Raw genomic sequence first — 25,646 nt, forward strand, 5'->3', positions numbered from 1 at the left:
CTAGTTGCCAAATACATTTAAAGGATCATCAAAAATGTTAGAGGTTTTGCTATCTGATCTCGCCTCTTCTGTTGGCTGGGTTGGCTTGACTTTGGGTTTTGCTTTTTTCACGCTGGCAGATGAAAATATGTCATCTGAGAAGGAAAGAAAAATAAAGTCATATGAGGCTCACAAGAGGAAAGAAAGGACAGTGTTCATAATACACGATGTGAAAAAATAGATCATCATGGCAAGTAGCATGCACTGACCGAGAAGACAACTGCAATTTTTGGAGGTACAGGGTTCCGTTTCCTACATGGAACATTCATATATAGTCACACTCAAAAAATGACACCATCTGCATGGAAAAGCTCTAGGTGTAATTAGCTCATTAGCCTAACGAAGAGCTGGGTTTACAGATACCTCCTAAACCTTACAGAAACAATGTCCACCTTACCCAAGGTTTACAGTGGTAATTTGCCCATGGCATACAGTTAATGTGGGTCTCTCTCTGGCTAGTATATTACCAAGGATGAACTAGACTGGTTGCCAGGGTTAAATACAGTATACATTAGCTTAGAAAATGTATACTTGTCAACAGTGCAATATCTTTGTATGGGCTGAAAGGAATATAACCATTACTGAAGGATGTACATACCCATGTCATCATCAAATATGGACTTGGGTTCTACTTTTTTCTTAGCTTTCTTGTCCTTAGACTTCTGTGAGATATCAGCAAATAAGTCTACATTATCATCAAAAAGATTTGGCTCTGTTGAAGGCTTCTTCTCCTTTGTCTTTTTCACCGGCTTGGTGGACTCAGTTGCAAAGATGTCATCCTTAAATAAAGAAGAAAGAATATATCATGCATGCCGATGTTTAGTGTCCAATATGGCTGTGTAGACCACATTCCAGGATAATGTACTTTTATTATCTTTTTGTTTTAGGTGTACAGTGGAAGTATTTTATTTCGTGAGCCTAGATTTTGTCTCTGTAAAAACAAGCATGTGTGATATATATATATATATATATATATGTAATTATATATATTATGTAACCGTTCATTTCAAGTGAAACAAAGAAATTGTATATGATGGCTGAAGTGTCCCTTTAACAGTCTACTTGTCCATAGGTCAGGTTTAAAAAAAAACAAAAAAACCCAAAACATTGCTACAGAAAGTGTAGCCACTGAAGTTACTGAAACACATAATTACTAGTCCAGTGACAGAAAAGAAGTGACATGATAAAAACTACTAAAAAATGACGACAATAGGGACTTTTGTTTCATACCTCAAAGATATCACTGGTTATGGATTTATCTTCTTTAGGTGCCATATGTTTCACCTCAACTTTCTGACTTCGGAAAAGGTCCTCGTCAGGCTCATAATCCAGAGAGGTGGGTTTTAGCGCTTTTTTAGTCTTCTGTTTGGCAACTTGGAAAAGATCATCATCACTTTCATCCTCATTCAACACCAAAGCCCGGGATTTCTTTTCATCCTCTGCAACAGGTTTGTGAGTAATTTCTTTACTGTTTACAGAGGCAGGAGGGTTAGATGGTTGGCTTTTTGTAAATATATCTGAACTAAGCAAGTTGTTTATATCAGGTGTCAGAGGTTTAATGACAAGCTTTGCATTGTTATTGGATTGTATGTCATTTTCTGAAAGTGATAGTTTCATTGTAGAAATAGGCTCATCTTCAATGAATCCCACACTCGACTGCAGAGATCCGGCTTCTGGTTTATCGGATGTTCTGGAAGCAGATGATGCCCATGCAAAGTCTTCTGCTTCCCCAGAATCTTGTGACGCAAGCCTTCTGCCCATCCTTGTAGGCGGCCTTCTTTTCCCACCGACCTTTGCGCGGGTCTATTTAGTAAGCAGAGACATCAAAGCAGGTATAATAGAGTTTGATGGTGCTTTTCTAAAGTTTCTGTGAAATGCCACACTTTCAAAACTATTTTGCACACTAGAGTCCTAACGCCAAATACTTAAACACATACAAATTGTTCTTGAATAACATTACATAAGAGCAAAAGAGTTTTGTGCTGTAGAAGTGTATGTATTGTCTGAAGGAAACGCCTTTATTCAGTTATTTAAACAAATGTTTTATTTTTTTTAATTTTTCTTATTTTTAAAATGGTTAGACGTCCTCTTAGGGACCTCTTGAACATATTATTAATGTCAATGATGTCACAGTGACATCACATAGGTCACTGTTTTTTTTAAATAAATTATTTTAGTGATTTTTATTTTTTTTTTTTAATCACTTACAATTTTCTTTTCTTTGTTTTGTTTTTCTCACTCTCCTCCCTGCGATCCCCCTGCACTGATCACACCGTGATCTCTATGCAAGTCCCCGCAGCTATTGACCCCTGCAATGTATAACACCATCGTGGCACTCAATGGGTTAACACTGCACGATCGCTCTTAAAGGAGCAATCTGACAGCAAGGGAGAGTTGGGGCTGGTCTCCACACTCATGTGTCCCTCTCTCCCTCTCTCTGTCCCTGAAGCTGCCTCCGGCAGCTGGGACACAATCGCTGGTAAACTGGTGATTGCAGGGAGGAGTCTCTTTGTCCACTCCTGTAGGAGTGACCAAAGGGCTTGTGGGGGCTCTTTTTAGCGATCGTGGCACTGAAGTGGTTAACGCTCTCACACTGTGTTTGAGCCTACGGAATCGCTCCGTGGGAGTGTTCGAAGGCTCGGGGTGGCTGTGCTGGTCTCTGATGTTCCCCTTCTTTCTTCTTACCTCACAAGGCTCTTAGAACCACCCGGCACTAAATGATTTAAGTAATTAAAAAGGGTTTTTTGGATATTTGTTTTAATTATTTATTACTTAATAATCCTGTGTTTGGAGCAATGGAGTTTAGTTTTTTTTTGGGGGGGGGGGGGGGGTGGATATTTTTTGAATACAGTCGCTGCATTACCTTATTTGCATTGTGAAGCGTGTCAACACGTGCTGGGTTTTCAAAGCTCACTCGTTCTCCTGCATCCTGATCGGCAGAGTTTCTGGAATCAGTCACATGGGGCGCCAAGATGTCATGTCCCGGGATCACACATTTTGCACCCGGCAGCTTGGGAACTGCACCCGGCAACATACTGGCAGGATTAATGAGCAAGTTAGCCTGCAAAGAAAGCACGTTAATGGTATTATTATTTCAAAGAAAAATGCTCATTAAAGAGCCAATTATCATTAAAATAGCTCTTGCTTTGTTTATAGCACAAGAGTTTCTTAAGAAGAAGCCCTTGGAATTTTCAAAAGATTGTTTTTTTACAACTTGTTCTTTCACAACCTACTCCAACTGGGTAAAACAGATAAAGAAACTAAACCACGTCGGGACACTTTTCGCAAAAGGTCGGCCCTAATCTTAATTATTTCTCTTTGCACTCAGGTATTGAACATTGCCTTTGTTAGACATCGGGGTCAACATATGATGCAGGTTTTAAATTTTGAAGTAAGTTTTAAAATCAGATATCCAGAGTCCAGGGAGCATGCTACAAGTTCCTAACTGAGCTCATGGTAGGACTGCAAGTCAGTATTAAAGACTGGGACAAAAATGCGACAGCTTCGCTAAGTAAATACAAGGCTTAATGTATTAAATGTCTAAATATTTTGGACCTCTCTTATGATGCACTTAATGAGACTCTGCTGATCAGCCATGCGAAGGAAGAAACCGGTGTGTATGTTTAAAAGGTAGACTTTAAAATTCATAACATTCCAAGGCATACTTATAAATATGCTCTTCATTTAAGAAGCAAACATCAGTTCTTAACTTAAATAGATCTTGAAGGGAAGAAACATTATAGATGTAGATAGATTTAGAGATGCAGGTCCTTCAGTAGCAAAGGGAAGTCAAAAGAACGGTTTTGGAGAGACGCTACATGCGGAGCCAAAACAGTTAAAAAGAAAGCCATAGCAGCCCAGTTTTGAGCACCAAGGGGAGAAAAGGGAGAAAGTAGCATCAAAAGCATCAAAGGCCAATTCCACCGAGGGTCCAGAAATAAGTATGATAGTCATTCAAGAAAAGGAAAGAAAAAAAAAAAAAGGTTCAGTGAGTATCTTGAATGTTATAGTTACTTGTAGTTTTCCAATCCGAGACGAAGGGCTTTTTGTTTTAATTGGAGCCGGACCCGCAGGTTTCTACACAGATTAAAGTGAATTTAAATCAACACCTGAATGTCATACAACGTGTACACGGACATACTCTCAACTGTCTCTGGGGTAGCACTTAATATAAAGTGGACATATGCATGGACTATCATACATCATGTTATTTCATACACCTGATCTTTGCTCTCCTGATTAATATAAAAAAAAAAACAACTTAATTTCAGCCAACACCAATTCCCCTACTTAAGGAAGTCAAGCTTTACAAGAGGAATGCCTCATTTATCATACTATGAAAAGTAAAATATATCACCTTATAACATTTTATTTAACCCAATAGTAAGTTAAAACTACAAAGCACCAGTTTTGTTAGATATGTATTGTATATACCTTGTTTTTACCGTATTTCCCCATGTATAAGACGCACCTTTTTAGAAAATTTTGGGGTCTAAAAATTGGGTGCGTTTTTTTTACAGTGGTGGTAGATTTATTTTTTACTGGAAAGGGGACCTGCTTACCTGTGTTGCTCAGCAGCATCTCTTGATCGGTCGCGGCGACACAGGAACCCAGTGGAGTCACATGAATGCACATCACATCACATGACTCCGCTCAGTTCCTGTTCGAGCAATGCAGAGGGAAACAGCGCCCCCCACGGAAGTCTGCGAGCGGCACCAGAAGATCTGCAGTTCAGGTAAGGTGGGGGAGTAGATGAATGAGTGTGTGTGTGAGATATATGGACCCGTGTGTAGGGGGCACAGGGAGGCTGAAAGTGATGTGCATGTCCTGGCTGTCTGAGCATGATAGGAGTGTGATTGCTAACAATTGCTAGGTGCCAGCATCAATCACACTCATATCATGCCCAGGCAGCCAGTACAATAACTTTATGTAATATATATTTTTTTTAAATTTCGGCCCCCAAAATTAAGGTGCGTCTTATACTTGGGGAAATACGGTAATTAGTTTAATGTTTGTATAACATAACATTTTATGAAGAGCACAAAATAAAGAAAAGTTAACAGTGGGGTTAATACTTTATAGTTTTCTGTGCTGTTCCTTACTGCTCTTTCCTGGATGTTTTGTATCGTGAAAATAAAGATCTGCATTATGAACAGCCCACCAGCATAAATAAATTGGAATCCTAATGACGCAGGCTGGCTTACAAAACTGAACAGGGCAAAAGATTAGAATAGGTAACTGAAATGTTACATTTTTATTACCGTACAAAGCTCTGCATCGCTGGTCTTAAAAACATTGTCCACTTTGGGTCCAGACACATCAGGGTCATTTTTAGGAACATCAGAAGGGTCTCTCTTGACTACAGTCTTCTTTTCTTGAACTTTCTGAAGAAAGAAAAAAAACAAAAAAACACCTTTGCTGTGAGGCAACCTAAGGAAACGTTATGAAAAATATGCTTTCAAGCAAAAAAGTATTGAAGTGGATATTTTTTTGCATTTTAAAACTAGATTAGGTTATATAGAGGCAAAGTAAGAGTGGTGCTATTTATAGGAACAATCCATTAGATCCTTTGGAGATTATATTAGTTTGACCACTTTGTGTATGTCTTGTAAGTAATGTATGTTATGTTTATTCATGTTTTTTTCCATTATGTATTGACCCTTTATTGAAAGAATTACGAATAAAATCTAACAATAGTAAATTCCAGGCGAGGTAAAATGTCATACTGCAGTGAGCTGCAAGCGTTCAAATACAGCAACCAGGCGTCAAGGAGGTAATTTTCATTAATAGTTAAGTGAAAACAAACTGATTAATATTATACAGCTGTGTCCTAAAGAACTAAATGGACTAGAGATGATCTAGAATGTAAACTCAAAGAACAGAATCCGTTTGTCAGTTATAAATGGCACACAACGCAGGACAGCACCCGGTTGGCAACATATAGGTATGGAAAAAAATGGCCAACACTATATCTGCTAGAAGTTCTCAGTATGAGTCCTCAAGTGACCCACCAAATAGTTTACTATTAGTTTTATTCTCAAGCTGAAATATATATTTTTTTTATATAATATATTATCTTTTAAGTTTGGTAATGTCAGTACAGGTAGATCTGTCGAAAATGTTTTTGTTATGGGGAAAAAAATAAATATTTTTCATATCACACACAAGCGCTATCCTCGCAAGATTTGAGACATGTTTATTATTATTTGCGCTTAAAGAAAGTACTTTTCATTACAATAGTGCTTTTTTAAACGTGTGAACATCACATTAATACATGTTGTAGATCAAAGGTTTGTAAAAATTAACAACCATCCATAAAAACAACATAATACAGTTTTGTTAAGTACAGCTAAAAGAAATCCCTTCTAGGTAAACATAAGCAAGCAATAAAAAAAGCCTACAAGGTACAATGAAAAGACAAGTATTTTCTGTAGAAATTTGCAAAGAAAAGTGTAAAAACACACACATATACACGTGCACAAAACACACGTACCGGTGGCAGCTTTCTCGGTATAGGAGCACCAAAAAGGTCATCTTCCTCTTCCCCAAACAGTTCAACCGCAGGTGAGGATTTTGCATTGCTGGGTTTTTCAGACTAAAATATAAATGGAAAATATACGAAACGTTTGTGTTCAAATGAAAACATTTCAGGAGCTAACGGGCAGAACCAACGTAGGACAGCATTAACGTGATGAGTTCTGGTTAGGGATGCCACCTGCCCTGAAATATACGGGAAAGTAATGCAACAAACATTTGAAAGGGACACCCCAGCCATCAGATGTACTTTAATGCATATGATAGCTGTGTCGTCCCCTAAAGTAAGGAACCCTCGTATGCAATTGATCCTTCCTCTATGCTCCCAGCGATTAGCAGTGCAGGAGATGTATTCGGCCAAACACATCTCTCGGGAAGTGATATTAGATTGTCCTGAATATAGGCCTCACTCCTGAAGTTTGATGTTAACGTAAATATTTATTTAAAAAAATTACTAGAAAGCTAAAACCGTACTTTCTCACTCTCACTCACTTGTGCTCCCTTACACTCTCACTCCCTCAATGTCTCTCCATCTCACCCGCTGTCTTCCGCAGAAGGTCAGAGCTTCCGGGCACACTCGGACTGGAGAAAAGGGTAGAGGCCATCGTCATGACTCTGCTCTTTTGTCCTCTGGAAGCCCCAATATTGCAGATAGATTTGCAGAGAAAAGGGCAACGCTACTGCACCTCTCTTGCTCTGCAACATCTTAGGGTACTTCTGCAATCGAGCAGAGTCACGGGGTCAGCCTCTCCACCGTTTTGCGGAACTGCTCTGGAAGCAAAGACTAACACATGGGGCAATCGGAAGACAGAAGAAGTAGAAAAGAAGAAAATACAAGAGAAGAAGCAGAGTCGCGGATATAAGGCACAGAAGGCCTGCAGGTGGGGGGGGGGCACTGAAACACTGAACCCCCAATTTAAAAATTTAATCTGGGGAAAAAGTACGGCCTATAATCGGGACAATATGGTACTCTGGTACTATGGTAGCTCCAGCACAATTTCAGTAAACATGCACATCTGTTTAAAAACCCCATGTGTGTGCGTAGCAAGAGCAAGCACTCCCACTGCTTTCCACGGGACAGCTTTCCTGCTTCAATGTCTGACTACAGATAAAGACGGCAGCTTTGCCAGCCAAGTGTTTTTTTTTTTTTTTTTGTTTTTTTTATTACAGGCTCTTACAATAAGTATTCTTCTTTAGAGAGGGTGTCAGGGACATTATATTATTCCTTCAGCAGTCAACTCTAAATCCAAGCCCATGGCCACATCCTAGGCTCAATTTATCGAGGCCAATATTGCCGCACTCAGGACAACCTTATCTATGCTATAGAATGTGAGAAATGTACAGTGGGATTGTCAAAACGATTTGTTTAGATGGGAACTCTTACCAAGCACTTTAAAAATAGCTTTTAATATTGGTATATTTGCAAAGTTGTCATGTAATACAATGTATCTGACATCTGCACACATGCATATTCACGTGCGGCTACCCAATGGGAACCATTGACTTATTGAAGTGTACTGGGAAAAGACCTCATACCATAAACAAATCAGCTCAGTGTGGGGGGGGGGTTGATTAGGGAATGTCAAATATCACATGACCTTCAGGCGTTATTGAAACAATAGGAGACCAAACTCGCACTTAAAAAATCAAATAACATTTTTCTAACTTTGTAAAAATACCTTGAGTTTCGAAGAACCCGTTGGCGGCTTTTTAGTATTCGCAAACAGATCCACATCAGGATCGTTGTCTTTCTGTAGTTCCTGGCTGAAGAGTAGTTCTTCATCTTGGAAAACACCAGTACTCCCACCATGCGAGCTCTTCTCAGAAGTCTGAAAGATTAGGAAGGGGAATTAGGAAATGAAAAACAATTTACCCAAAAAGGACATTTAATGCAGCCTATGGCTACAGTTTAAACATATTAAGACATTCAATATATGTGTATTTTAAAATACTGATTTTTAAACAGAAGATTTCGCCTGGATTTTCCACAAATAGACAATATGTAGACGAGTGAATAGACATGCACAGCTTTAAGGTCCATAAATAATACATCATCTCTTATTCTTATTAACTCAGAAGTGGCAGCAGGCCTGCATAGGTAACAATTCCTCCCGAGTAAGATCAAGGTTTGTAATATGTTTCCCTTGCAGAGACCTTTTTGCTCTTTCTAAACAATCCTTTATCTTTTTTTTTGTTATAAAAATGTACCTTCCCAGAATGTTGTGTTTTACTGATATTTAGCCGATCTCCAATATTATCTTCTTCTTCCTCCTCAAACAGACTGAGGATATTTTTGCCCCTATTGTTTTTATCTGCTGGTGGACTTGTGGCAAACAGATCACCGTGGTCCGCATCTTCTGGACCAGTTGCTTGCTTTGCCTGGTTTAAAAAACACATAGTGAAAGACTTTATCGGAAAAGCTCAATGCATCGACATACACTAGGAATAGTATAAGAAACTAAAAAGGGTTAAATGTAAATTTCTTTACCCCCAAGTTTACCTTGTTATTGTATCCCATTTGTGCCAACGTGCACCCAAATTCTACCAATATTTTCCACCTAACAAAAATGTTTATCCAGAACTATTGTTTAAGGTCTTGGGCAGGACTCAACTATTTTTGAGGATTCCAGGACACAAACGTATCCATGCGCGACACCATTAGGTAATTCAGTTCTGTTCTCTGCTGCGGTATTTGTACGCCTGATAATTATGTCCATAAGAATGTGTTTACTGAACACTTAAAACCGACTGTTTAAGTGAATTTTTATCAGCTTGAGTGCAGTAGTCAGTATCTCTATAAATATCTGAAATATACATATTTAATTATTTTGAACACTTCACTATTATGCAATACCATTTGCAAATAAAGCATACACCATATAGATTTTTTTATAAAACACACACATATATATATGTATATATTACACAGAGGCACGCACTAGGGTCCAAAAATCACACTACCACAATGCTTTTATTTCGGGATTTCTGAAAATGTATCCGTTTGACACATTATGTAGTATTTCTATTTCTCATTTTTACTAATAAAAGTAAAATATATGTTAGTTAATAATGGAAATAAAACACTCAACATTAGGTATGGCCACCACGTGCCTAAATGACTGATTTTACTCTAGAATTGATTCTTCAAGTTTGTGCAGAATGTCACAATCTATATTATACCAACCCTCATTTAGAGAATTCTACAGATGTCCGCGTACTTCACACTTTTTTAACAAAAGTCCCCTAAGATGTCCCGTGGATCTCTGTTTAGGATCTCTTTGGTTAACGTATAGTTGTGCAGGTCACCAACTCCAGAATAGCTAAAACTTATTTTCAGTTATTCTAATTAAGAGTCATTTTTGCCTTTAGTTACACAATGCTGCCTAGAAACTTATGTGAGTCTGTGTAGTGGATACTGTATAAAAAGTGTAAAGGGAGCTGAAAGTTCTCTGTATAAAAAAAATAAATAAATCATCCGTTGCCGAGTGTCAGGAGAAGGCTAGGACTTGTAGTCTCTCTTTTGCGGTACGACACAAGAATGCTGCAATGACATATCATATATAAGTATGTATGTATGTATGTATGTATGTATGTATGTATAAAAACCCTCCCCAGCAATGTGATGATTTGGCAGAAAAACGTACCTTGTTATTAATGGGTATTGGCTCCTTCTTCACAGATGATACTTTTGGTTCATCTTTCTTAGCAGAATCTTTAAATAAAGATTCCTTTTCTCCACAGGCTTTTGTCGGCACAGACATTTTGGATGGTTGCTTAAAAGAAAAGAGTAAAGAAAAAAAGGCTGTGTGTAAAACCGTGTTCAAATTACAAAGAACAGTACGATTGCCTCCTGACAAAATAGGGCAAAAACTTTGCACCTGATATACTAGGTGAACTGGTCTTCTCAGACACACTGATGGGAAAACAAGATGGACTTGCTACAAGACCAGAGCTGTATACAGTTTCTCACAAAAGTGAGTCCGCCCCTCACATTTGTAACACTACCGAGTCACATGACACCGTGGAGGGAAAATGGCTAACTGGGCCCAATTTGGACATTTCCTCTTAGGGGGTGCACTCACTTTTGTTGCCAAGGTTTAGACATTAATGGCTGTGTGTTGAGTTATTTGGGGGGGGGGCAGCAAATTTAAACTGTTATACAGGCCGTACACTCACTGCTTTACATTGTAGCAGAGTGTCATTTCTTCAGTGTTGTCGCATGAAAAGCTATAATAAAATATTTACAGAAATGTGAGGGGTCTACTCACTTCTGTGAGATACTGTAACTACTCAAAAAAAAGACAGACTTGTCACAGTTGTATATTAAATACAATTTTAGAAGCACCTGACTGAATATAATTTGGAATGATTAACAGGCATTTATAAAACTCCAATCAGCAATTTTGTTTAACCAGATTTTTATCTATGGCGCTAAGTTAAGTTTTTCAAATCTAACTACCAACAAAGATGGATGCTCTTTATGTTACATGACTGGTTAGCAAAAATTCATGCAAAGGGAAGTGTTAAAGAAGTATGAGTCTTCTTTGTAGTTATCCTCTACATATCATTAGCAGTAACTTGAAAAAAATGATCTGTCGTTTTGTATTGCCACAATCAGTACCAGGATTCGCTAATTGGGATTAGGGTCTATGTCTATAAAAGTCTGGTTTGTTACCCAACATACAATTATCAGCATGCAGAGCCAACATCACAACCATTAGCAGATAAAAACACTTATCATACCACATCTAGACCTGCTGGGTTGACTGGGGTCTCCTTTGAAGAAAACAAAGTTCCCTCATTATCATCTTCATCCTCAAATAATAGAGAAACGCGTTGGTTCTTCTGACTGCAGAATGAGAAGACGGAAAAAGTGGGAACCAATCCTTCAACTGAAATAGCACCAACAGAACATACAATGGGTTTGGGGTGAAGATGTATGACTTGTGTGTCCACTTAGATATTTGAACATCAACCTAAAGTTCTTTGGAATGTAAAACCAGTCATCCAAGAACATACAAGAAAGATAGCTTCAAAGATCACCAGTCTGTGTTCATTCTGCCAAAAGAGCATTTGTGAGGTCACACCTTCAAAATATTGAAGAAAGCCTTCCTAGAAGAGTGGAGGCTATTATAGCTGCGAGGGAGGGGGTAATTACATATTAATGCCCATGGTTTTGGAATGGTATGTCCAAAGACCTAATATAGGCATCCACACGAATGATAACAACGGTAACCCACAGGTCTGCAGATTAAGGACGTTTATTGGAACAAAATGAGCTAAAATGAGGTTTTTGAGAATACTAACCAACAACACTATATAGAGCACTATAGTTTATGCTCAAGGACCACATTTTATCCCCATGGGACTTGCCATTTGAAAGTCCTTTGATGCAACATGGTGGTTGTAGCACACAGAGCAATGAATGTGCTACAATGAATGTCCTGCCCCCCCGCCTTTTAGAGGCTGACCTACAGACAGGTTTTCTGTGACAGGGTTACAAGGAAGGCATAGCCTAAAACAGTTTAAAATGTCTTGCTTGATCCATCATTAGGTTATGGTGAGCCATAGTAGGTTGTTACTGCAGGGTTATCAGTGTGCTGAAAGGAGCTTTTAACTAATCTGCACCAGTGCTTTGTTATGAATGCAGACAATTACCTCTCTTTTGTGATTGCAAAAAGATCATCCTCTTCATCAAACAAGCTGGTCTTTTTAACTTCTGTGACCTTTTCTTTTGATGCAGGGACTGAATCTCTTTTGATCTGATTTTGTTCAGTAGCCTTTCTCTGATTTAAGATGCCGCCAGGATCCTAGAAGAGCAAGTAAGTCTTAAAAGAAGAACAGTCTGAGACAGAACATACCTGTATAAAACAATTATCAAGAACGAAAAAACAAAAACGACAACTTTTAAAACTTTTTACACCATCCTATACTCGGACATACATACCACCAAATAGCTTGTAATTATTTCAACAAATTGAATCTATTTCTTACTCACTGTTTCATCGCATATAAGCACTACGTAAATTGTTGGCGCTATATAAATAATAGATAATAATAATTACAGAAAGCATTGATTAACTTTGTGGGTGCTGCAACCGCAGTTGAAATAGAGGCACTTCACATTAACCCTTTGCGGTCCAATACATTTTCACTAAGTGTGTCAAGCAGGTCTAATTTAATTTTTGGAAAACAGTTACATTTTCTTATAACTACAAAGCAATTAATAAATCATCTAAAACAGGGGCGTCCAACATGCAACATTTGGCCCGCTGGACCTCGAGGTGCGGCCCGCGTGAGATCGGCAGCCAGGATCACAAGAGCCCTGCTGCTTACTTGTGGGAGGGTCTATTCTCTGCTCCAGCTGCCTCCTCTGCTGAAGTCTCTGATCGGCATTGAGAGAGCTGTAGTGCAGGTAAGGGGGTGGGGGGGAGGGTGTTTGAATGAGTATGCCTGATTGAGGGAATTAATCTGTGAATGAATGAGTGTGTGTGTGTGATAGCATGGATGTGTAAGTGCTGGAACCTAGGCATGATGGGACTGTGATTGCTGTTAACAATCCCACTCCTATCATGCCAAGTCAGCCAGTACATGCTGAAACCTGGCTAGCTGCCCCCTTGTGTATTGATGCTGCCAGCAGTATGGGGTCTACACTTACAGCCACCCTGTACCAGCATGTACTGGCTGACTTGGGATGATAGGAGTGTGATTGCTAACAGCTAACAGCAATCTGCTAACAGCAATCACAGTCCCATCATGCCTAGGTTCCAGCATTTACTGGTTGCCTGGGTATAAAAAGAGTGTGTTTTCTGTTAGCAATCACACTCCTATCATGCCAAGTCATATTGTTGATTTTTTGGGTCCAATTGTGGTGTGTAACTTTTAATAAAAGTGTGGTTACACTAAAATTGGACAAAAAATACAATGCCCAGCCAACCAGTACATGCTGGAATCTGGGTATACCTGAGATTGCTGTTAACAATCATAATATAGAATTTTTGGTACAATTTTGGTGTGTAACTTACTTGGGGGTCATTTTCAGTTTCGGCTAAGTGAACCTGGAATTTTCGGTTTTGGTCCAGATTTTCATTTTAGAAATTTTTTTCATTAAATAGAACTATTTTATTTTTACTAATCCAGAATCCTGAATTTGTAGTCACAAAACTTTCTAGGCCCAGAAATCAGTGAGAGGAAAAGTAAAGGTTGTGTCATTTACTTTATTTTAATCTGCATATTTTATTAAAGGCCATATTTTCCCACAGTGAAAAATTAGTGCGGCCCTCGCACGGATACAATTCTGATGAAGCGGCCCACTGCAGAAAAAACTTGGACGCCCCTGATCTAAAACCATATATTGTTAGTCTCTATATTTTTTCATTGTATAAAACTTTTTTATAATCATCTTCATCACTAAAATCACATTCAGAATCACTCTGTTCTAATAGCCTAGCTAATTATCCCGTATAAGCGGTCACTAAGAAATCCAATTTCGAGCCGCAAGCTGTAAAATATTTTTTTTCTATAATAGCGACATCTAGCGGTCAACTAGCAAATTCGTCATTGGACCACAAGCGCTAAAATATTTTGTCGGATATATCCCGACACAGGACCTCAAAGGGTTAATGTTATGTGTTTTTGTAATCTATTTTACATGTACACACTACACACGGAAATCCCAGATATAAGGTGCATGGAGCATTCCAACCACACACCTCTCCTCTGGAAGTATGTGAGCTTGGGAGAGAAAAAGAGAAGTTTGGATTAATGAAATTATACCTCGTCATCGCTGCTAAACAACCCAGAATTCTGAGCCTTAGTCTCTTCCAGTAGCTTCAACTGCCGAGTCGACTTGACAGAAGCAGGCAAAGACTGCTTTTCCGGTACAGAACCAAAGAAATCCTAAACCAACCAAATAGACATACTCACTACGGCATCTCTATAAATCCGGATCTGAAAGGCAAAACAACTATGCTTTTCTTATTTAATGGAGAATCAGCTGAATTAAAATAAGCACATTTGCTGATCTGGCTTTAAGTTCATGAACATTTTGGCATTAAAACAAACCGTGCCAAAAGCTGTGGCCCACAGCTGTTTAAAATTAGTATAAGAGGGGATAAATAGGTAAATTATGTGGTACCTTATGAAAAATAAAACTACTACAATATAGATGGCGCTGCATGATAAAGAAGAGGACAGAGCATATTTAAGAAAATGCTACATTGGCTACGCTAACGCCTTGCTTGTTTACCAACTGGTTAAATGCTACATCTTTGCCAGCTACTCAAAGTAGGGTGCTAAGCCAAATCGCTGACTTCCAAAGATGCCTGTTAGGCCCAAATTGTACCTTCCTTCCATTAAATCATATTGCAAATATTTGTTTTTGCTAACGTTCCAAAAACTAAAGTATGCATGTGTGTGATCGCTCCTGCTTCAATCAATACCTCTTCATCTTCATCATCAAACAGAGATATAGATTTGCTGTTCTTTGTTGCAGGCAAAATTGGTTTAGACTTTCCGGCACTTTGGCTGGGGGAAAATAAGTCTGTCTGCAAACAAAAACAGAATTCTTTCAAACAGACACAAATGCCTCTAATTGTTGAGACCTAAAACTTCCAAATATTTTGAATTACCCAAGAGCATTTATAATAAAGATTGATACATGACATATGAACATCAGTTAAGGATGACACCCTTTAAAAATCAAGCGCACATTAAGAAAACCATTAACCACCCCATATTAACACCCGAGTCAATGCTTCTAAATCTATGGTGTGAAATGTTGTCCTATCTCCAACTATTGGCCATGCAGACATATTCAAGTCATCTGGAGTGACCACGTCGCACAGAGATTATAAAGCAAAAATACATGTATGAAATAGAAATACATATTACTATCTAAAGATGACCACAACTTTAGTTTTTTTCCCCGACAAGATCAACAAATGAATAACATTTAATGCATACATGCCTACCTCGGAGTCATCCTCATCAGAAAACAGACCTCTAGTCTGCTTTTTTGTAAGAAGTTCAGGTGGCTTGGATTTCTCCACAGATACTGGTACGCTCTTAAAAAGAAAATCAACATATATTTGTTAAAATACATTATATATATATATATATAAAAAAAAATGTAGAATTCCACCAAGCATAATTATGCGTGTATATAAACATATTAACTGATTGCAGAAGTTTGGCAAGAGCTTCTGGAGAGAAAGTTGATTTTATAAGAACACGGACTCAAGTTGCCAACGATGTCAGTTTACATGTGGTGAACTTTTCAAAACAATTACACCGGCAAACATAAAACACGCACTTCAATACATTTTGTTCAGCTAAAAGCTGTGACAGCAACATCCCCCTTTAAAACTCAAGGCAACCTCATAGGGTAAACTATGTATTTATGGATGCATACAAAGACCAAACGTCAAGAAACCCCGCGATCCATTATCCAAGAACAAAAAAAAAAAAAAAAAGACAAAAAGGCCACATTTATCAAGAGAAGCCATAGGAATGAACAGAAACATTAATATTGATGGTTCTACCAGGAAGACTTTCCCCAAAAACTGATTATGTCTTGAAATAGCTCTTAGAGGCAACACCAGACTGAAGTATATTTCAAGTAAGCATTTGATGCAGGATTATGTCAATGAATATATGGAACTTATTATTATTTTTAATTGTTAGCACTGATTATTAACAATATGTTTTGATTATTGAATGGAAAAGTTGTGGCACATAAAAGACTAATTTGAACAGACCCCTGCAGTAGGCTTATCCTATTACACATAAACATATGCATTACCATTATTCCCATACCACTCCTTTTAACTCTTCCATTGTATGTTGTTGCTCATCCTTCTGGCACCTAACACATTAAAACACAGATGGGGCATTGCCCACGGTCCTGCTACCAAATACTGTTCTGTACCTTGTTGAGTGTGTTTTGTGTTGTGGTTCCGGTTTCTTTTGTCTTGTTGATAACTGGAGGGACTGAAGGTTCGTCTGCAAACAGGTTGTTCTCATCAGAAAACAGGTCAGCTGCTGGTTTTGCTTTCACCACAATTTAGAAGAAAACATTTTATTCACTTCGGCCAAGTACACTAAACATCTGCCAGCAAAATATATTCCCAAAATCTTACATTTAGCCATATGAGGAATGCCCAACAAATGTTTAGCAGAATATTACAAAAAAATACTAAGACATAACCCCCCCACACTACTTATTTTCAATGATCAGTTCTATTTTAAGCAGCACAGTGAAGACACTCAAAATGCATAATCTGTGGTTAATAATACCACACCTGCCTAAAACATGCCTAAACAATACTGCCAATAGAACAGATCCCAGAGGCCGAGGGTTCGGATATCCAAGTAGAGCACCGACCTGATTTAGCCGTTGGACGAGCAGCACCAGACCCAAAGAGGCCATCTTCATCGTCAAACAGACCAACGTCGGTTGACAACTTTGGGGCCGTATCGACAGGATGTGTGGGAAGTTTCTTTTCCCTTTCTGCTAAAACCGAAGAGCCAATTACATCCTCACCACCTGTAAAAATAACAGCAATTTTACGTCACAAAATTAAACATGGAGTGGGCAGATCCTTGAGCAGTTATCTCTTTGATGGCAGTTGCTAACACGTCCAGGATCTTTTAATGTATTTCTCACCTGGGAAAAGAGATACCCCTCCGACTGGTGGCTTCTTTTTGACATTAGCTGGCAATGTCTCGGTTGCTAAAAAAACAAAAACAAAAAACAAAACAAAACTATATGCACAGTATCTAAAACTCATGTTCAAGTTGGACATTATCCTTTGGGCCATAATTCAGAAATATATACGGTAATATTGAGCTGACAAATGTATTAAGATTGCGTTACGACTCCTGTGTATTACATCTGTTATGTGCTCCAGTAAATAATCACTGTAAAATGAAGTTAAAATATGATGCATATTAACATAACTTTAAATGTATTCCTACCTGAGCGGTCTACAGAAGGAATTTCCGCGTGCTTAGCTTCTATTTTTGGAGTATCAAGAAACAGATCACCCTGGGCCCAAACAGAAAAACCCATGAGAATGACTTCTCGGTAAATAGCAAGGTGTTGTCTTCCAGTTGTTTGTGAACCACAAATGTGACGATAATCAGTCATATGGAAAAGTCAGCAGTATATCTTATAATTTTTTAGCAATCGTAGGCATAATAAACATAACTACGAAGATGGCTTTTTCTCCTGACAGAAACTAAAACTAAAACCAGCAATTTTTATTTGGATTGATCATACTCTAGCCTGTCTGGTTGAGCCAGGCCACAATAGCACAGAGAGATTCAATTCAATAGGCTATTATCATAAAAATTTATCTATCACTTTATTCTTATTTTATAAAAGTGCACATATAAAAAAAAATATCAAATAGAAATGAATGCTGAGACATTCGGCATAAGACAATTGTAACTGATGTAGGGCTATCATTTGATTGCTTGTTTCATGCTAGTTTCAGCATCCGCAGCCCATCAAAAGCTGAAAGACCTACTTTCCCCATTTCCTGATCTATACGGTAATAACAAGGCCAGGGGCAATGTCCGTATGCCACAAACTAAACGTGACATTCTTAGCTCAACACTCACAGCCATAATTAGAGATTATAGCAGCTGCAGGAAGGTTAAAAGTTGACTGGATAGCTCACCTTTCCCTCAACAGAAGTCAGTGCCCCGTCAATACCATAGAATATTTGCATAGCTCAATATTCTAAATGATAACTTATCAACTCAACCGTTGCTTAGCAGTAAACCAACCTCTTCGTCATCATCGAAAAGGCCTTTTCCTCCACTAAAAAGATGCCCTTTACTTCCAAATGGTGAGAAATCGTCATCAGTTAGTTTAGGTGGTTTAAAGATATCATCATCATCATCTTCATCTTGAAGTATAACACGTGGATAAACAAACAAACAAGATCACTGATATACTTGTCAATTTGTTAATTGCCTTTAAAACTATTTTAGGTTTTATATAAGGACACATACAGTTTTCATACTATACATTAAATAAATGAAACATACATATATATATATATATATATATATATATATATATATATATATATATATATAGAAAGTGTAATAATATATAATCTACTAGTGTACAACATACAGTGTGATATTACAGCCTGTATCTGGGATCTCAAGGAATCTATACTGTGCTTTGCACATTGCAGTAACAGTCCTAGTTTTAAGGCATTATACTGGAACAGAGAAAAGGATGCAATGCTCAAGCAGTAAACTGGATAAGGAAAGGAAACATATATACCAGTATATAACAGTAAGTAAAAGGGATATATATATATATATATATATATATATATATATATATATATATGATAAAATATGGTGTTAAAAAAACCCACCATCTTATGAAATGGATAAGAAATAAGTATTTTCCAAAATTCTTACCATCTGAAGGTGCCTTCTTAGGCTCTTTTTTTTCCTTTTCTTTCTTGGATTTCACCTCAGATGATTCTATGTCTGAAATAAAAACCATAACAAATGGCGGGGTTTTTTTAGATATATATGTAACTGTGACAGGAGAAAGAGAATATTCAAAACCAGGTGACTGCACCCATGAAATATGTAACCCCACGTAATGAATGGTGCTTATATGTTATAGGGTACAACATTTTTAGTGTAATTAAATGGAAAAAAAAAATCTTAGGTTCTATTAGGACATCAAATGCACTTAACAGAACGTAAGCATTACCATAGAACACTTTAACAGCGTTTAGCAGTGCTATAGCAAGGCTGTATTAGTTCTAGATCTCCAAACTCACATGACTGGTCAGGCGTCAACTTTTTTGGAATGTCTCCTTGTATCCTTTCTGCTAGCTCATCAGCAAAAGATTTTGTTCGGGTCTTTATCTGCAATCAAAAAAGTAGTATGTCTAATACTCAAACACCTTAGATTTTTAAACAAACAATTAAAAAAAACCAGTCAAGCTTGAGTTGATCCTTTCTGTGTTCACTTTGTCTTCTTATGTACTCCTATTACCGAGGGCTCACATGTGTAAGATAAGATGATCGTGGCACTTTTTTCAAATTGGGTTATATATGTTATTGCCTTTAGCCTTAATACCCCCCGCCTGTCATTTCTTTGGTACTGAGCAGGCATGTTTTATCATTGCCGTCTTAAAGTATACTCAATATCTGATCTCCAGTGTGCTCTGGCCAAGACGCAAACAAATCTTACAGATCTTTCAGTCTCCTCCTCTTCCTTGTCTGAATCGCCAAACAGGTCCGACCCATTATCTTCATCTTCATCACTCAATTCTAAACTCTAGCATGTAAAAAACAAAAGTCAATACAAAGCATATTCTTAAAAATGAATCTATGGAACCTAACACAATGCTTTAATTTTTTTTTTTTTTTTTTTTTTTAAAAGCTTAAAACTTTAACTGGAAAGCTCAAGATTAAGTTTTGTCTCAAACGATTAAATCTTCAGAAAGTATGTTAGTTACCATTTTCTTATCTTCAGAATTGATATCTAGATCATCACCCGAGTCCTAAAAATAAATATAATATAAACTTAAATTGAAGAGAGAATCACTAGAAAAGTTTGCATTAGATCAAGACAAATGAGCAGCGAATGCTAGTGGGCTAGCTGGACGCCAACCCTCAACCATAAATCTCTGTAGCCACTTCCCTCTGTGCCCAATAGTTCCCATAGTCAAGAATACACCACTGGCTACTGTATAAAGGAAGGTACAATAATTAAGCTATTACACCACCAATAACCCCCCCTTTTTTTTTTTTTTTTTTTTTTTTTTTTTTACAGCTCACAATGAAAGTGAATAGAAATCTGTTGTGAGAAGCCGACATTGGCTTTTTGACTCTCACTGGATATCCAAATTATTAAGTCTTACCACATAGTCTTTTTCTTCTTCTTCATCACTGTCAATAATGCTTCCACGATCATTATCCACAGATCCTTCTATTGCAAAAATAAATGTACATGGCATATTTTCCTTTCTTAAAGTTATACAATTCTTTCGTAACATACATTCATGGCAACTTCCATTGAAGCAGTTCATAAGTATATTAGGCTACAGGGTGATCCCACCAATAGGTTATAGCCAACTATGTTTCGTGTTGGGCTATATTTTCTCCAAACTGCACACATCTTCTTTTGTATCGTCTAATGGCATACCTTCACTGGAAACATCTCCCAGACCCACGTCCTCTTGCTGCATAAAAAGCTGGGAGCCGATCAAATAAGGTAGAGGTCTGTCAATGTAAAGATCCTGGAAGAAAAGTTAAAAGTTTTACTCGCATACATTCACTTGATAAAGATAAAACACATGTATATAATTTGGGTAACAGTGGCCTGAGTATTTTATGGACTAACATTTCCAGCACACTTACAGTAGCTAAACAATGTCAACAAGACCACAATACTCGCCCTAAAGATCAACAATATCTGGTGGTGAAGCTCTATCTCTCTCAAGAAGACCGGCACCTCAAAAATAAAAGACTGAGGCAGAAGTCATGAAAAAATCCTCATTTTTATTCGGGTTCATGGTCCCATAAAATCAGTAAGATGCATAATAACATAACCAGTCAGACAGATGGATTGTGTAGAGGAAAAGAATGCTTAACGCTTTTGACCGTTCACCAATATGCTTTTTCAAAAAGAATGTCACTATGTACTACCTTGAAACCCTAACGCGACATAAGAAGCACCCTAAAGAGCTAAAAAAAAAAAAAAAAAAAAAAAAAAAAACATTTTGGGGTGCTGCGGAACTCACCAATACATAAAATATATCAGTTACCCTCGGTGGTAGGCATAATATTTCTGCTTTCTTACCTTTGGCTCTAGAATTAGATCAACCCTTCCGTTTACATCCTCCTCCTCAGAATCAGAGTTTCCAGCTTTGATATCAAGTTGCTCAAACGCACTTTCAAGAACTTGCAACCCGTAATTGACAGCTTCTTGTATTTTTGGAATAAGTTCGGCTTCTTTCTGCTCCCGTGATTTTTCCTAAAAAAAATAAAAATGAAATTAATATATCATATCATTCATTTGATGAGTCCTTTTGTTGCCAGAAGTAGTCACAAACAAATCTAATTTGATCTACAAAGTGAAGGACAAGTTGTTTTGTAAAAGGAGGAGACACTAGACCTGGGGAAGCTCGGCTGAGGGTGTGTAAATAGGTAGAGACGTATTATTTGTGTATGCAGGGTTTCAATAAAAATTGGTACCCAAGCAAACAAACCAGGAACTACAGTCCATGTTCATATCATATAGGCATATTCTTTATATACCGCATTTGCTCGACTTATATTCGAGGTCGTCTTATAATCAGACTTCAAATAGAGGTCTGACTATAAGACTAAGATCCAGATTCCCCGCAGCACTGCAAGAGACCTGGATCCTCCTTTCTGGCAGCCAGTGGACGTCACCCTCCTCCGCTGGCCAGTACTTCTGCCGGGGCTTCTATGATGGAGCACTGGCATCACATGACCTTCCAGTACTCCACCATAGAATCCCTGGCAGAAGTACCGGCCAGCAGCAGTGGATGTTATCTACGCGTTCACCAGTGGAGGGGAGAGGCGGAAGTTGTCTGTGTGCATCGCACGGACACCCACCGGCCGACAGCGAGGGGAATCGAGGTCCCCTGCAGCGTTGCGGGGGATCTGGATTGTAGTGTTATAATCCGATCTCTGTTTGAGGTCGGATTATATAAGGAGAGGAGTTTTTCAGAGCTTTTATAATCGATAAAAATCAATTCGACTAATTCGTTGTCAACGATTTTCATTATCGATTATTATTGATTAGTTGTTTCAGCCCTATTTAAGACATTTGATTTTGCACAGCTACATTTATTTGGGGATCACATATATGGAAGGCTAACCTGTATAATTACATCTCCTACCTGTTCTGGTTTATCGCCAGGTTCTGGTTTTGTAACATGTTCTTCAATCTCTTCATCATAAACTCTCTAAGAAAAAAAAGAAACATGAAAACCAGACATTCATTAAAGAGTTTTAAACACTGTTTTAAGCACGCCGGCATAGAGTGTCTAAGTATGGAAAGCTCTGTTGATGTGGTTTGTTTTTAGTTTAAGGATTGCCATCATGGGCGTAGGAACCGGGGGGGGGTAACTCATGCGGGGGGAATCCGATAATGAAGAAATCCCCCCCAGGGCCGTAGGAACCCCCCAATAGAAAAGACCTCGAGGTGCGGCCCGCGTAAGATCGGCAGCCAGGGCATCCGATCTTACGAGGTCCGCACCTTGAGCCCTGCTACAACAAGAGCCCTGCTACTTACCTGTGGGAGGGTCTTCTGTACTGCACAGAGGAAGCAAAACCCAGCAGAGTTCACGTGACATCACATCACATCACATCCTGCTTCCTCTGTGCAGTACCAGAGAACGCAGAGGGAGGCCACGCCCCCTGCTGAAGTCTGTGAGCGGCATCGAGGAGCTGCAGCGCAGGTAAGGGGGTGGGGAGGGTGTTTGAATCAGTATGCGTGATTGAGGGAATGAATCTGTGAATAAATGAGTATATGAATGAATGAGTGTGTGTGTGTGATAGCATGGATGTGTAAGTGCTGGAACCTAGGCATGATGGGACTGTGATTGCTGTTAACAATCCCACTCCTATCATGCCAAGTCAGCCAGTACATGCTGAAACCTAGCTAGCTGCCCCCCTTGTGTATTGATGTTGCCAGCAGTATGGGGTCTGCACATCACTTACAGCCACCCTGTACCAGCATGTACTGGCTGACTTGGCATGATAGAAGTGTGATTGCCAACAGCAATCACAGTCCCATCATGCCTAGGTTCCAGCATTTACTGGTTGGATGTGTAAGTGCTGGAACCGAGGCATGATGGGACTGTGATTGCTGTTAGCAATCCCACTCCTATCATGCCAAGTCAGCCAGTACATGCTGAAACCTAGCTAGCTGCCCCCCTTGTGTATTGATGCTGCCAGCACTATGGGGTCTGCACATCACTTACAGCCACCCTGTACCAGCATGTACTGGCTGCCTGGGTATGATAGGAGTGTGATTGCTGTTAGCAATCATACTCGTATCATGCCAAGTCATATTGCTATTTTTTTTTGTCCAATTGTGGTGTGTTGCTTTTATTAAAAATGTGAGTTTTTATTATTATTTTTAAAGGTTGGGGGTCATTTTCGGTTTTGGCTAAGTGAACCGTGAATGTTTTGGTCCAGAATTTTCATTTTAGTTCATCCCTAGAATAAATAGAACTATTTCATTTTTAATTATCCTGAGTCCTGAATTTGTAGTCACAAAACTTTCAAGGCCCAGAAATCAGTGAAAGGAAAAGTAAAGGTTTTGTGTCATTTACTTTATTTTAATCTGCATATTTTATTAAAGGCCATATTTTCTCACAGTGAAAAATAAGTGCGGCCCGCGCACGTATACAATTCTGATTAAGTGGCCCACTGCAGAAAAAACTTGGACACCCCTGGGGTAGACAGTGAGAAGGGGGGGTAGGGAGAGGGTAGCTAGTGAGAAGGGGGTAGGGAGAGGGAAGCTAGTGAGAAGGGGGGGTAGGGAGAGGGTAGCTAGTGAGAAGGGGGGTAGGGAGAGGGTAGCTGGTGAGAAGGGGGGGTAGGGAGAGTGTAGCTAGTGTGAAGGGGGCGATAGGGAGAGGGTAGCTAGTGAGAAGGGAGGGTAGGGAGAGGGTAGCTAGTGAGAAGGGAGGGTAGGGAGAGGGTAGCTAGTGAGAAGGGAGGGTAGGGAGAGGGTAGATAGTATGAGAAGGGAGGGTAGGGAGAGGGTAGATAGTAAGAAAGTGTGAGAGGGGGTAGATAGTGTGAGAGATGGGGATCTGATGGGGGAAAATGCTGTCCCCCCAGATTTTTAGGGGTTCCTACGCCCATGATTGCCATGTATCTTAGAACAGGGAATATAATTAAGAATTCAGCATAAAACTAGCAATTTCACAATATACAGTCCTTCATTCGATAGACTTACGTTTTCAATGAACTGTGTATTAGATAACATGAGAAAATCATTAAAGACATTATGTAGTCTGCAATCTGTGGCCTTTGCTTCATGAATCAGTCCATCCAGCTGTTTCTCGATCTCATGCGTCCTAGATATCGTCTGCTGGGAGAATTCTTTCAGGAAATTCAAGAGCTAACAAAAACAAGGATTGATCAATGCTGTAGGTAATATAAGCAAGTGAGAGATTTAAGATAAGAAACTCAAAATAATACAATGCAGCCAGTGGTCTTGTCTCGTCATCAATAACAGCACCACTTTGCACCAGAACCATTTTTTTGTAAGCAATTTTCTAACTGATTCTTGCTCAACATTATTTATAGCATAAGTAACAAAAAGTAGCCACAATTCCAATAGGGAAATTCTGTGTAAATAAAAGATGGATCATATATGTTTTTCGTGAATACAGAACAAGGCCAAGAACCAACAAATGTTCAGGTCTTTACAATAGGAAAACACAGGCAGACTTGCCATCAAATTCTATGTTTCTACCCAACATTCTTTATGTCCACCCGCTCCTCAAAACACTTCCATATTCGAGAAAAAAATATGTTTTTAAAATAACAGTTTACCGAAAACATTTTGTCCTAAATGCTTTGTCAATACTCGAGGTAGCCCTCAACAGCTCGCTCGAGGGAACTTGCTTCTGATCGCAGCACTGTGAATAATCTTATTTTCTAATAGATGGTGTGAAATGTTTTATAGGATTATTTAAGATTCTCAACAATTGCGAGCGTAGGAACACATCCTGGTCTGTCAACCACTAGTGACAGCTGACATACTTCGCTGCCTTTGCTTGCCACAGACAGGCTCACAAGAGATACGGGAAACGCTGTCAATGCAGGTTTTTACAGGTAACACTTCCGTGCCTTTGCAGGTAACATTGATCTATATATCTATGATATACTTTGCATACATTCACGTGGTTTTGACTGATTGATGACGTTAAACTACAAAGCTCTACTTTAAACGAGCCACATATTAAAGGAGGAAATGCTAAGGCTGCGTATAGACACAAGAGCCTAGCAATAAAGATTCAAGCCTTGCACTG

The 25,646-nt window shown here is 38.7% G+C and overlaps 1 protein-coding gene across 1 annotated transcript; it reads right to left on the reverse strand.

Moving 5' to 3' along the window:
- LOC149281351 (WASH complex subunit 2-like) lies at positions 1–24,610 on the reverse strand. The gene is made up of 27 exons (XM_089499396.1): positions 24,566–24,610; positions 22,494–22,559; positions 21,425–21,598; positions 20,768–20,861; positions 20,484–20,551; positions 19,395–19,476; positions 19,021–19,092; positions 18,367–18,482; positions 17,551–17,620; positions 17,240–17,305; positions 16,958–17,119; positions 16,502–16,623; positions 15,546–15,638; positions 15,015–15,119; positions 14,350–14,472; positions 12,232–12,383; positions 11,317–11,422; positions 10,218–10,346; positions 8,782–8,952; positions 8,253–8,402; positions 6,533–6,634; positions 5,301–5,423; positions 4,054–4,116; positions 2,903–3,100; positions 1,270–1,842; positions 638–818; positions 1–134 (listed from the first exon to the last, which is right to left on the reverse strand). Exons 1-27 carry the CDS (start codon positions 24,593–24,595, stop codon positions 1–3), a joined length of 3,525 nt encoding a protein of 1,174 aa, XP_089355522.1. The 5' UTR covers positions 24,596–24,610.
- Between the last annotated feature and the right edge of the window lie 1,036 nt (positions 24,611–25,646).

The sequence above is a fragment of the Sceloporus occidentalis genome, unplaced genomic scaffold, assembly GCF_023333645.1.
Source record: "Sceloporus occidentalis isolate IW3139 unplaced genomic scaffold, rSceOcc1.0.p SCAF_134, whole genome shotgun sequence".
Lineage (NCBI taxonomy): Eukaryota > Metazoa > Chordata > Lepidosauria > Squamata > Phrynosomatidae > Sceloporus > Sceloporus occidentalis.

Excerpts from the sequence above, each read along its gene's own strand:
- LOC149281351 (XM_089499396.1), bottom strand. The coding sequence starts at position 24,595 with ATGTTATCTAATACACAGTTCATTGAAAAC. Across the intron at positions 20,552-20,767 it reads GGGAGATGTTTCCAGTGAAG|AAGGATCTGTGGATAATGAT; the intron begins GTATGCCATTAG and ends TTTTTGCAATAG. Across the intron at positions 11,423-12,231 it reads TTTGCAATCACAAAAGAGAG|TCAGAAGAACCAACGCGTTT; the intron begins GTAATTGTCTGC and ends CTCATTCTGCAG.